Source organism: Meleagris gallopavo, chromosome 4 (assembly GCF_905368555.1).
Source record: "Meleagris gallopavo chromosome 4, MGAL_WU_HG_1.1, whole genome shotgun sequence".
Taxonomy (NCBI): domain Eukaryota; kingdom Metazoa; phylum Chordata; class Aves; order Galliformes; family Phasianidae; genus Meleagris; species Meleagris gallopavo.
The window spans coordinates 69,221,583-69,233,152 of NC_139407.1; the positions used below are offsets into that span (position 1 = coordinate 69,221,583).

At 46.6% G+C, this 11,570-nt stretch overlaps 1 protein-coding gene across 9 annotated transcripts in view; it reads right to left on the minus strand.

Annotated features, from left to right (window-relative positions):
- The window catches only part of ALMS1 (ALMS1 centrosome and basal body associated protein), a 52,904-nt gene extending 43,025 nt beyond the window's left edge, over positions 1-9,879 (minus strand). For 8 of the 9 annotated variants that reach the window (XM_085223765.1, XM_019615046.3, XM_085223761.1 and 5 more), the window contains exons 1-3: positions 9,721-9,879; positions 5,809-5,943; positions 4,652-4,847 (exon numbers count right to left, since the gene is read on the minus strand). In XM_085223765.1, coding sequence (XP_085079891.1) covers positions 4,652-4,847; positions 5,809-5,943; positions 9,721-9,777 — 388 coding nt within the window. In that variant the 5' untranslated portion in view covers positions 9,778-9,879. Of the gene's footprint in view, positions 1-2,305; positions 2,715-4,651; positions 4,848-5,808; positions 5,944-9,720 lie in introns of those variants that run through there. The other variant, XM_085223766.1, reaches the window with a different exon arrangement.
- Positions 9,880-11,570: the final 1,691 nt, after the last annotated feature.

Genomic DNA, 11,570 nt, shown 5'->3' on the forward strand with positions numbered 1-11,570 from the left:
TACAGCATTCTCCATACAATGACATACAGGAAATTCTCACTACACAGGTGTGCATCACAGAATTATAGAGTGGCTTGGGTTGGAAGGGATCTCAAAGATCACCAAGCTCCAACCCCCCTGCTACATGCAGGGCCACCAACATCCACATTTCATACCAGCCCAGGCTGCCCAGGGCCCCAAACAACCTGCCCTTCAACACCTCCAGGGATGGACGGGGCATCCACAGCCTCTCTGGGCAGCTGTTCCAGCACCTCACCACTCTCTCTGGAAAGAACTTCCCCCTCACATCCAACCTCAATCTGCCCTCCTTCAACTTCAAACCATTTCCCCTTGCCCTGCTGTTATCTCCCCTTTCCAAGAGCTAATCCCCTCCTGTCTGTAGGCTCCCTTTAGGTACTGAAGGCTGCAATGAGGTCACCCCACAGCCTTCTCCTCTCCAGGTTGAAGAAGCCCAGCTCCCTCAGCCTGTCTTTGTAGGGGAGGTGCTGCAGCCCTCTGCTCATCTTTGTGGCTTTTCTCTGGACCCTCTCCAACAGCTCCCTGTCCTTCTTGTACTGGGGGCTCCAGACTTGGTCACAGTACTTCAGACGCGGCCTCATGAGGACAGAGTAGAGAGGGGCAATCACCTCCCTGTCCCTGCTGGCCACCCCTCTTCTAATGAAGCCCAGGATACCATTTGCTTTCCAAGCTGCAAGAGCACACTGCTGGCTCACATTCAGTTTTTCATCCATCAAGACCCCCAGGTCCTTCTCCGCAGGGCTAAATGTCTTCATATTGTTTTTTTATCGTGCATCTTCTCCCCTCAGCAGCCATTCTTGACCCTGTCCTGTTTGCAACCACTGAACTGGCCTCCAGAAATCCCTGTGTTCTTACAAAGCAGGCACATGGATGAAGCAGATGTTTGCCAAGCAACGAGCAGCTTGCATCACTGATCCTGGGCACACTGGGTCACCTGGCAGCACAGCACAGCAAAAGACAGAAATCTTCCTATAACTGAGGCCCAGCTGGACATTTCTGGGAACAAAGCATTCCTGCAAATCTAACAACCAAGAACTACCTTGGGGTCATGACTAACCAAGCAGAATAGGAGTTCAGTGCATTACCACATCCAAAATGGCAAGCACATTTGTCATCACAGATGCTTGCTAGACCTGTTTAGTGTATTCAACGAGGGCAACCTAATCACATCTTGTATGTAAGTGCAGAAGACCAGAACTTTGGTAATTAGGAGCATTTCAGACAACGTGTAACAGCAGCCCAACATAAAAACCTGAAGGTATGCAAACTCGGATGACAAATAAGATACTCCTGAATGCATCAACATGTTCCTACATTGTTGGCTCTCTACGAGATGTGCAAGGCAGTTTAGATAGAACATTCATAGCTTCAGCATTTATATTCAACAGCACAAGTTTTGCTTCAATTCTCTCTTCCTTCCCTCTTCAGCTTCCTTCAGAATTCCTGAACAGGAGCCCCAAAGTTCTCCAACACCACTTGAACCAGCAGAACTGCACTACAACAAGAGAAAGTCCCAATCACTCCACATCAGCCCAAAGATGTGCTGCCCCACTCTTTTTCCTTCTCCCTCCCTTGAACAGACAGCAGTACTACGAGCCAAACAAAACGTAATGTTAGTTAGAAATGGAGATGGTCACATTTCAGTCCCAACAGCAAGCTGATCTGATTGCACTGATTCACACAGCTACAGGATGCAGCAGAAAGGATGCAGCAGGAACAAACGACGCAAATCCAGGCTCTTCGTTTTCAGAAGCAGCCTTCAGCTGACTAAATATAGCCAAAACTGCACCCCCAGCCTAGCCTCCACTTCAGTCTTGCTTCCCTGATTCCAAAGAGGGCTCTGTCTTTGCCATGTAGCAGAGAAGTGCCTTAGGTTGTCAGATCATACCTTCCCCAGAGTTTTCCCATCACAGGAGCTGTGGTGAGCAGTGACTTGAAGCAGCAGTTGACTGACAAGGCCAAGCAAGAAGAGGGAAGAAAAAGGGAACAGAGAAAAGGAGGAAAAGGGAGTAGTTGAGATTCACTGCAGTCACATCCTTGGTGGAAACCTTCTCCTTCAGCCTGTCCCCTGCACAACCACCCGCATCAACACAACAGCTGACATTTAACAGGGCTACAAAAGTGACATTTCATGCAGTGCAACTCCACCTACGTCAAATGTTTTACCTTCCACCGTTTTTTGTTTTTAACCTTTTCCAATCTTACAGCACACAAAGTCTAATGCTTTCAGTAACTTTCTTTCTTCTAGAGGAAAAAAGATCACTGCTATCATATTTTGGATGCTTACGATGATGGACAGGCTCATTACATTCAGCCATAACCCAGGTTTTGCAGGCAGAGAAGCAGGTGCTTGATGCTTAAAGCAGCAAGTGACGTCAGTACAACACTCTTTGAAGATCTTGTGTCAAAACAGTAATTCTTCCTGCTGTCGCTCTGAAGGTCAAAAGCTTCCTCACAGTTGAATTCACTGAACAAGCAAAGCTGGGCACGCTATTTTATCTTACAGCCTGCTGACAATCCTGAATGCCAGAGTCAAATTGCCATTTGTGGAAGATTAAAAAAAAAAAGGAAGGCAAAACAAAAACAAAACCTTCTTGGCTTTGTCAATCTGTTCCACGATGCAGCAGGAACTATTTCAACACAACTGTCATTCTTATTTTTTCTTCCTATCACCAAAAGGGGATTCGAAACACTTTCTGAAAAAGGAATAGATTAGCATTATAGCACAGTGATATTTACCACTGAACCCATAAGGCCTGTAGGAGCCATGAATACTTAGCAGGTTATTCCCCCAAGGCAACTCCAAACCCATCCCCTTAAGTAGCTTCAGAACAAAGAGCAGCATAAGAAGCAGGTAGAGGAACAGTGAACTGCAAGCTGAACTTGTAGTTAACTGGAAGAAACAGAGGCTTATTTTAAAATGTCACAACCAGTCATGCTATTTGACTATAATTATTTTGTTTGTTCCTGAAAAGAATGGCCCAGTGGTACAGTGAAACCAGCCTTAGAGACAGCTCTATTCAGCAATTTCAGTTACATCCTGGAAAAGTGAGTCACAAATATACCATAATGGGTGTGGTAACACTTGATCTTGCAGTGAACCTCTAAGGAAAATCAATACAAGGAGAAACACTTCAGATTTAGTAACAGCATCATTCAGAAATGAGTTTTCAAGAAGTATATGCAAGTAGGTGCATAAAAGGAGTCTTGGTGAGGCATCAGGAAAGAAAAGAACTAACATTTAATAGCACAACTTTAGGCCTACACGCAACAGCTGTATTGCAACCAATGGACAACAAGCATGGCTGAGGGACTGGTGGGCAAAGTCTTAATGTGGTAACTTGGATACAAGGAAACAGAAATGCGATCATAGAATCCTAGCATGGCCTGGGTTGAAAAGGACCACAATGATCATCTGGTTTCAACCCCCTGCTGTGTGCAGGGTCACCAACCAGCAGCCCAGGCTGCCCAGAGCCACATCCAGCCTGGCCTTGAATGCCTGCAGGGTTGGGGCATCCACAGCCTGCTTGGGCAACCTGCTCCAATGCTTCACCATCCTCTCTGTGAAAAACTTCCTCCTAATATCCCCTGTCTCAGTTTAAAACCATTCCCCCTTATCCTTCATCCACATGCTATGTTGTGTTTAAATGCAGTTTAAGCCCAAAACATGGTTTTATCCTCTTGGCTGCCAGAAATGCTGCTGTCACCACCACCCCCAGGGCACTTTCTGCTGACCTGCTCTCCAGTCACTTCTCTCCCAAGTACTTAATAAATAAACTGCCAGAGATGAAGGCTGAAGATTTACAAGAAAAAAAAGCTAAAAATTAATAAATAAAGGCAATAAAGAAAAATAGATCCAATCAAAATTGGCTCCACTTCCACGATTAATTAGTTTTTCTTGCTGGGGACAGATGCACTTGCTATGATTAATTGCAACGAATGGGGAAAAAAAGAAATTGTCTCGTTTCCACCATTTTGAGGATAATTACAAATTACAACAATAAATCAGTAGTGTTGTGGTGTTCTTTGTGTCTTAGGATGCAGAGAATAATGCTGTGATACTAACAGAAGTCTTGTAAGATTTGCTAGTACCTGAGGATTATACATCAGAGAAATAGAATTAAATGGAATATTCTGTCTCCACATCGATGAAAATGAACATAATCCAGAATGGATGAGAGTGAAACCTTAAATTTTGGAACTTCAAATCAATCTTTAACTACATCACAGTGATTAGATGTGAAGGGAAGCCACAGAAAGGCTTACCTTTCCCAGTTAGAATTAGAAAGTGTTTCTGAAAATAATATAAATTGTACACAAGTGTTAGTAACTAGGATCACTAATAGAATATCAAGTACTATTATAGTAGTCTGCAGCCACTGAAATATCACTTATCTGAACACATCTTGAGAAGAAACATAGAGTAGCTTGAATACATGAGAAAGGGGTACAAAATATCTCATTTTGAAGATGTGATTTGACAACAGTGTTAAATAGAATGTATTTTGTCAACAGCAGTTCTCAAAATAAGAAGACAAATCATGCTGAAGACTGCTTTTAAAGAAGAGTAAAATCTTAATCATCTAGCAGATTTAAAATGAAAGTAAAAAAGGAAGTGCCATGTTGAACATACCCAGCAGCAAGCCATGCACTGTATCTTCAGGATTCTGCCTTCTCGATGTTTCTGCTGCAGACAATACTCCTTCCTCCAATGTAGGGAACTCAGTCAGGTCATTTCTATCAGAAGCCAGGCCAAGCTTCGTCTCTGAGGCAGCAGTTAAATGACTGGCATCCACCTCTGCTGGAAGCTGATACCAGGAGTCAATTTCCTAAGAACAGGCAGGGAGATAAAGCGTGCACTAGGATCAAGAAGAAAATTTTATAAGATGCACTTCCAAGGAAATAAAACTTAAGCTGTAGAATAGCAAAACTGTTGCTTCTAAGTTATACTTTCTATGCAAATACTCAGCTTTTAGATGTAAAAGAAGTACAGTGCACTCATGAACTGCTGAAATCTGTTGTCAGTTCTTACCACCTACTGCTCACCAGCCTTCCATCTCCTGTCAGAAACTGAGCTCTCTCTCCAAATCCTACAAAAGCAGAAAATTTCTCCAAACCAAAATCATAGAATGGCTGGGGTTGGAAAGGACCTCAAGGATCATCAAGCTCCAACCCCCTGCTACATGCAGGGCCACCAACATCCACATTTAATGCCAGACCAGGCTGCCCAGGGCCCCATCCAACCTGGCCTTCAACACCTCCAGGGATGGACGGGGCATCCACAGCCTCTCTGGGCAGCTGTTCCAGCACCTCACCACTCTCTCTGGAAAGAGCTTCCCCTTGACAACCAACCTAAATCTTCCCTCCCTCAACTTCAAACCATTTCCCTTTGCCCTGCTGTTATCTACCCTTTCACGGAGTTGGCTCCCCACCTGTTTGTAGGCTCCCTTTAGGTACTGAAAGGCTGCAATGAGATCATCCTGCAGCTTGTTCTCCAGGCTGAACAAGCCCAGCTCCCTCAGCCTGTCTTTGTAGGGGAGGTGCTGCAGCCCCTCTGATCATCTTTGTGGAATTTCTCACTCAGAAAGAACAACCCTGATGGAGACAAATGCTTCAGGAGGATGCTGGGTGATACAGTACCCAACAGTGCACAGTAAAGGTGGCTTGCAGCGTGCAGCTGGCAATTGCTAAGCAAAGCACTTTCCAGTTGCATAGAATAAAGGAGTCTGTGTTACTTTAAATCCCATAAGTAAACTTCAGCCACAACTCATAGAAGCACAACTCAAATACCTGATGAGCAGCTGTTCTCTGACGTATTGCTTCTCCCAGGGAGATCCCACTGGCAGCTGAGGCCTGGGTCTCACTGCTGCTTTGGCTTAAGGATTCCTCCCTCCAAGTGCGGCGTGGCGGAGTTGTTGCAATAGGCTGAAAGGAAAATGCACATTTCTAAAGCAAAACATAATTTCTGGGTATGTATACATATATTTCATAGCCCATTACTTAGAAATTACACAAGACATCTCCAGTACCATAAGTTAGCCATCTACCACCAACATATTTAACTAGTGACTGAAATTCCACAGGGTCCAGACACTCAACTAAAAAGGGCAGGTTCATTTGCTGCTTTAAAACCCAAAAATTGAGCCCAGGGGGCAGCTTGTGAATGCAGCCAGCCCAGCACTGCTGACCACAGCCAGAATCTCACATGCTGCCTGCAGACAGCTATGGGTCATCTGGGAGACCTACACAACTGCACTTACAGCTTCTGAGCAGGGCAGCAAAGCAAATCACTTGGAACAGCAAGAATATTTGTGCTCACATTTCCCTTCCACACAAGGTGTTGAAGCACTGAGGAAGCACCCCCAGAACACAGGGAGCAGATGTCCAACACTGTCTCAAAGCGTTTCTCTGTACACACAGAAATTAGCTTGGGCTCTGTGACAAAGCTAAAACAATAATTGCACCCTGCACCCATACCTTCAGTCACTACGGCATTGCACTTCCCTAGTTTTTCTTCTTCACGCTAGTCAAGTAATTAAAAGAAGTGGCACTGAAGTGCACACGACAGCAGCTCTGAATTCAAAACATTCCAGCAGCTATTCCATAATTTAATTGAGGCTTAATATTGAAAATTTGATTTCAAAGGGCAATTCTATTAATTCAGATGGAAATTAACAGCATCAGGTAGGGGACCCATACTGTGCCAAAAAGAAACAGGTACTGATTTTATTTAGCTATGCTGAGCATAACTAATTAACTGAGCGTTTTGGAGGACAGAAGAATGGATGAGTAATGACAGCAAGATGCACACAATGAACAGAAGACTTAAACAACAGAACTGTGCATCTTATTCTTCACTCTCCTCTTTAAAATAACTTATGGTGAGCAAACCTTGTCCATCTCCATCACTTAGTGGAGTCTCTGAAGCACTGAGGGCTGAAAAGCAGGCCTCCAAACAAAGCTGACCCCGAGATGAATCTCACAGCCAAGTGTTATATATCATCAGCATCAGATCATTAGCAAAATGTGTATCTTGGACAAAATGGCTCATCAGCAAGAGATGCAGCTTAGCTAAAGCATTATGAGAATGCTTTAGATATTAGGAGGAAGTTTTTCACTCAGGGTGGTGAGGCACTGGAACAGGTTGCCCAAGGAGGTTGTGGATGCCCCAACCCTGGAGGCATTCAAGGCCAGGCTGGATGTGGCTCTGGGCAGCCTGGACTGGTGGTTGGCAACCCTGCACAGAGCAGGGGGTTGAAACCATATGATCATTGTGGTCCTTTTCAACCCAGGCCATTCTAGGATTCTATGAATGTAACACTTCACAGCTGTAGTTTCTCATTCTTGGGTAGTGCAGCTTCATGCACATGAGTAGCACTGCTCTTCAAAGGAACTTCACATGACATGAACACCATAATGGAAATCATCTCTCCTTTTGAAAGGAACAGTTCTTGTTTGACATTCATCACTGATGAAGAAAGAAATATGAAAGTTTCTCAGTTTTGAACCATCAAATGCTTGAATATCCAAACTCAAGCCTCCTTGCTTTATTCTGACCCACAGACCACCCAAAACAATCTAGAAAAACATCATACAACCGAACACAGCACAACCAGCTTATTATTCCTGTGCAACACACTTGGGGGTCTCTAGAGGGCATGGAAGGCAGGGCTTCAAGAATCCTCACAATTAAAAACAAACTGTCTTTATTGACTATAAAGTAGTACAAACAATAAGTAATAGCACTATGTTGGCTACAGAGTTCCATCTCATTCTTATAGCTCAACACCTTTCAGAAGTTCCATAATGTCTTTAAACAACCATAAACTGGCCCTTCAGAAGGAAGATAGAACCTCTGCTCCTCCTTAGCAAGCAAAAATTGGATATATAAGTTGACTACATATTTCTTTAGGAAGTTCTGAACACAGTTAACTACCAAGCTACATTGCTTTATTGCCTACAGAGAAGAAGCAAGCAGGGCATGGTAGCACATACGGCTTAGTCCTTTCAGTAGAAGCTTGCTGATATATGGCACTCATAAAACTACAGCCCTAGGTGTGACAACTTTTACAAAGATGGGCTTACAGAGCTAGCCTCTCTCTGCTGATTGAAATTATAGCTAACGTCTCTTGCAACAAAAACACAAGGTGTAAGAGCAGCCACACCAGGACAAGCAGAAGATGCAGCTGGCATCTGCACTGCATCCCCCCCACTCACGGCAGGCAGCGTGCTGGCAGCATGCTTGGCTCAGGTCCATCTGGTATTCCCAGCTCGGAGCTCTGGTTGTCAGAGCAGCAACTAAACCACAGAGCTAAACAAATGTGGAGAAGGAAGCAATGGCTACCATGAGACAACAAAACACAGAACCCCAAACGGGGCAAAATGATCTTATCTATGATGAATACCAAGAAGATAAAATGAGATACAGGAGGCAAGCTCACTGGTCTGTAACTTTCTTATAAGTTATATGTGATGTTAACGAGGAAAGTTCTGTCTGTGAATCAGTGTGCAGATAAGCTTTGTTTCTACTTAAATATACATAAGGGCGCACAATCACACAAGATCTTCTGTTTCTTAATAACATACTGTGAACATTTTTCACCAAAAAGCTTCCAAACTGCCCCACCTGAACCCCTGTGCTTACATTTGTTGAAGCTGGACTTGCCTTTACCATGTCACACTTACTCAACTAACTGCTTCCATTCATTTAATTCCTATTGATTGCCCAGGTAAGACTGAATCCTGTAGCAATCCATGATTCTTCTTGGGGAATGTTTGCAGATAGCAGTGTGACAGCAACAACTGTGAGACCTCAGAGATCTTTCAGAACTCCAAGGTGAAGCTTTGCAGTCAGCTTTTTGATTTCAGAGAATTGTTTTGAGTTATAAGGGACCCTGAAGGCCACTTAGTCCAACTCCTCTGCAATAAACAGCAGCAACCACAGCTCAGGTAGGTGCTCAGAGCCCTGTCCAGCCTGATCTTGGTGCCTCCAGAGATGGGGCACCCATTGGGCAACCTGTGCCAGCGATTCACCACGTTTAGCATCATTTTTCCTCAGACCCAGTCTAAGTCTCTCCTCTTTCAGCTGGAAATCATTTCCCCACCTATCAAGGAGGTTGTGGATGCTGGGCAAGAATGGGGGTGACAATCAGAGTGGGGGTTTTTAAAGATGATAGAACATGGAACAGGTTGCAGCTCTGATAGCACTGGAACAGGTTGCCCAAGGAGGCTGTGGATGCCCCATCCCTGCAGGCATTCAAGGCCAGGCTGGATGTGGCTCTGGGCAGCCTGGTCTGCTGGTTGGTGACCCTGCACATAGCAGGGAGTTGAAACCAGATGATCACGGTGGTTCTTTTCAACCCAAGCCATTCTAGGATTCTAGGATCCACAATCTCCTCATCTCCAGTGCTACAAATCACACAGAGCCCTTCAGGGTCACAGGGGGCTCTGACGGGCTGCTCCATCCGCACTGGAGCTGGGGGCACAAAGCCAGGAAGGCACAAAGCAAGCAGGCAGATGTCACACACACACACCATACACTGAAGGGATGGAGGGAGAGGGACCAGGCCAGCTGCAGCCCCTCTCTGCCCAGAGAAGGAGGAGAGCGGCCTGTGGGGGCTCAGCTCCCCCACCCACACCTTCCCTGCCGGATACCCCCTCAAAACCGGCCTAACCGAGCCTCTCAGCGCTGCTCATACTCACAGGAACCCGCTGCTCCTGCTCCTCCTCCTCATCCTCCACCTCCTCTCCAGGCTCCATGGCCGCCGCGCTGCCCCGCTACCACAGCGCCCTCCGCGCGCGCCCACTCTGCGCATGCGCCGCCGCCCCGTCGCTAAGGACTCGCCGTGGCCCCGCGCATGCGCCAACGGTCACAGTTGGAGGCGGGAGCGGGCGGGGCGCCGCCGAGCGGCGGCTGAGGGAGAGCGCGGGAAAGTGGGCGGGCGGTGTGGTGAGCGAGTGGGGGATGGGAGTTGGGGTTCCACACGTGTGGGTGTGGTGGCTGCATGGTACAACTTCCACAGAGCGAACTGGAGTTCGTAAGAGTCTTACCGTCATTAGGGTTGGAAAAGACTGGTATGATTACAGAATTACAGAATGGCCTGGGTTGAAAGGGATCTCAAGGATCATCAAGGTCCAACTCCCCTGCCACATGCAGGGCCACCAACCTCCACATTTCATACCAGCCCAGGGCCCCAAACTACCTGCCCTTGAACACCTCCAGGGATGGACAGGGCATCCACATTCTCTCTGGGCTTGGTGGTTCCAGCACCTCACCACTCTCTCTGGAAAGAACTTCCCCCTGACATCCAACCTCAGTCTTCCCTCCTTCAACTTCAAACCATTTCCCCTTGCCCTGCTGTTATCTCCCCTTTCACAGAGTTGACTCCCCTCCTGTCTGTAGGCTCCCTTTAGGTACTGAAGGCTGCAATGAGGTCACCCCGCAGCCTTCTCTCCAGGCTGAACAAGCCCAGCTCCCTAAGCCTGTCTTTGCAGGGGAGGTGCTGCAGCCCTCTGCTCATCTTTGTGGCTCTCCTCTGGACCCTCTCCAACAGCTCCCTGTCTTTCTTGTACTGGGGGCTCCAGACCTGGACACAGTACTCCAGATAGGTCCTCACAAGAGCAGAGTAGAGGGGAACAATCACCTCCCTGTGATCACATAGTCCAACCCCAACCCACCTCACCATGCCCACCGGCCATGTCAAGATGGGTCTCTGCAGGGCGCTCAACTCGGTGAGTTCATAGAATCATAGGATGGTTTGAGTTGGAAGAGATCCTTAAAGTCCATCTGGTCCCATTCTCTGCAGAGAACAGGAGCACCCACAGCTGCACTCACAGCCCCATCCAGCGTGACCTGAATGTCTCCAGTTATGGGGCAGTCACCACTTCTCTGGACAACCTGTGCCACTGCCTCACTGCCCTTATTGTAAAAATCTTTTCCTTTTATCCACTCTAGACATTCCCTCTTCCCCCATCCTATCACAACACACCCTGCTAAAGAGTCTGTTCCCTTCAAGCTCCTACAAAGCTTTCAAGTTGAGTTCCTACGAGCATCAATGGACTCACAGTTGGACTAGGTGATCTTAGTGGTCTTTTCCAATCTTAATGACTGTGATTCCATGAGAAGGCTCCCAAGTCAAGATGGGTCCTTACCAGGCTTCCAGGTTAAGATGGTTCCCTACAAGGCCCCCGTTAGGTCTGGATGCCATTGAGCCTCTCTGATGGTTCTCATTTTGAGATGCCATGAGGGCATTTCACACCAATGCTCCTATTCGGTACAACTGCTCTCATCTGCAATGATGTTCTGTATTTTGGCTGCTTATCAGCAAGGATGAGGGAGGAATTCCCCCTTCATTCCCATTCATCCAGCTGTGTTTTCCTTGCTTATCTTTCCTCTAAAGGATCAGGAGCAGGTGAAGCCAGAGCAGCAGATGCAGATCATTGATCTGACATGGCACAGTCCTTCCCCTGTGGCTTGAGAGGTACGGAGGAGTGAGAAGTCACAAGGGTCATTGACTGAAGCTTTGCGATCCATGCTGCACAGATAGAGAATG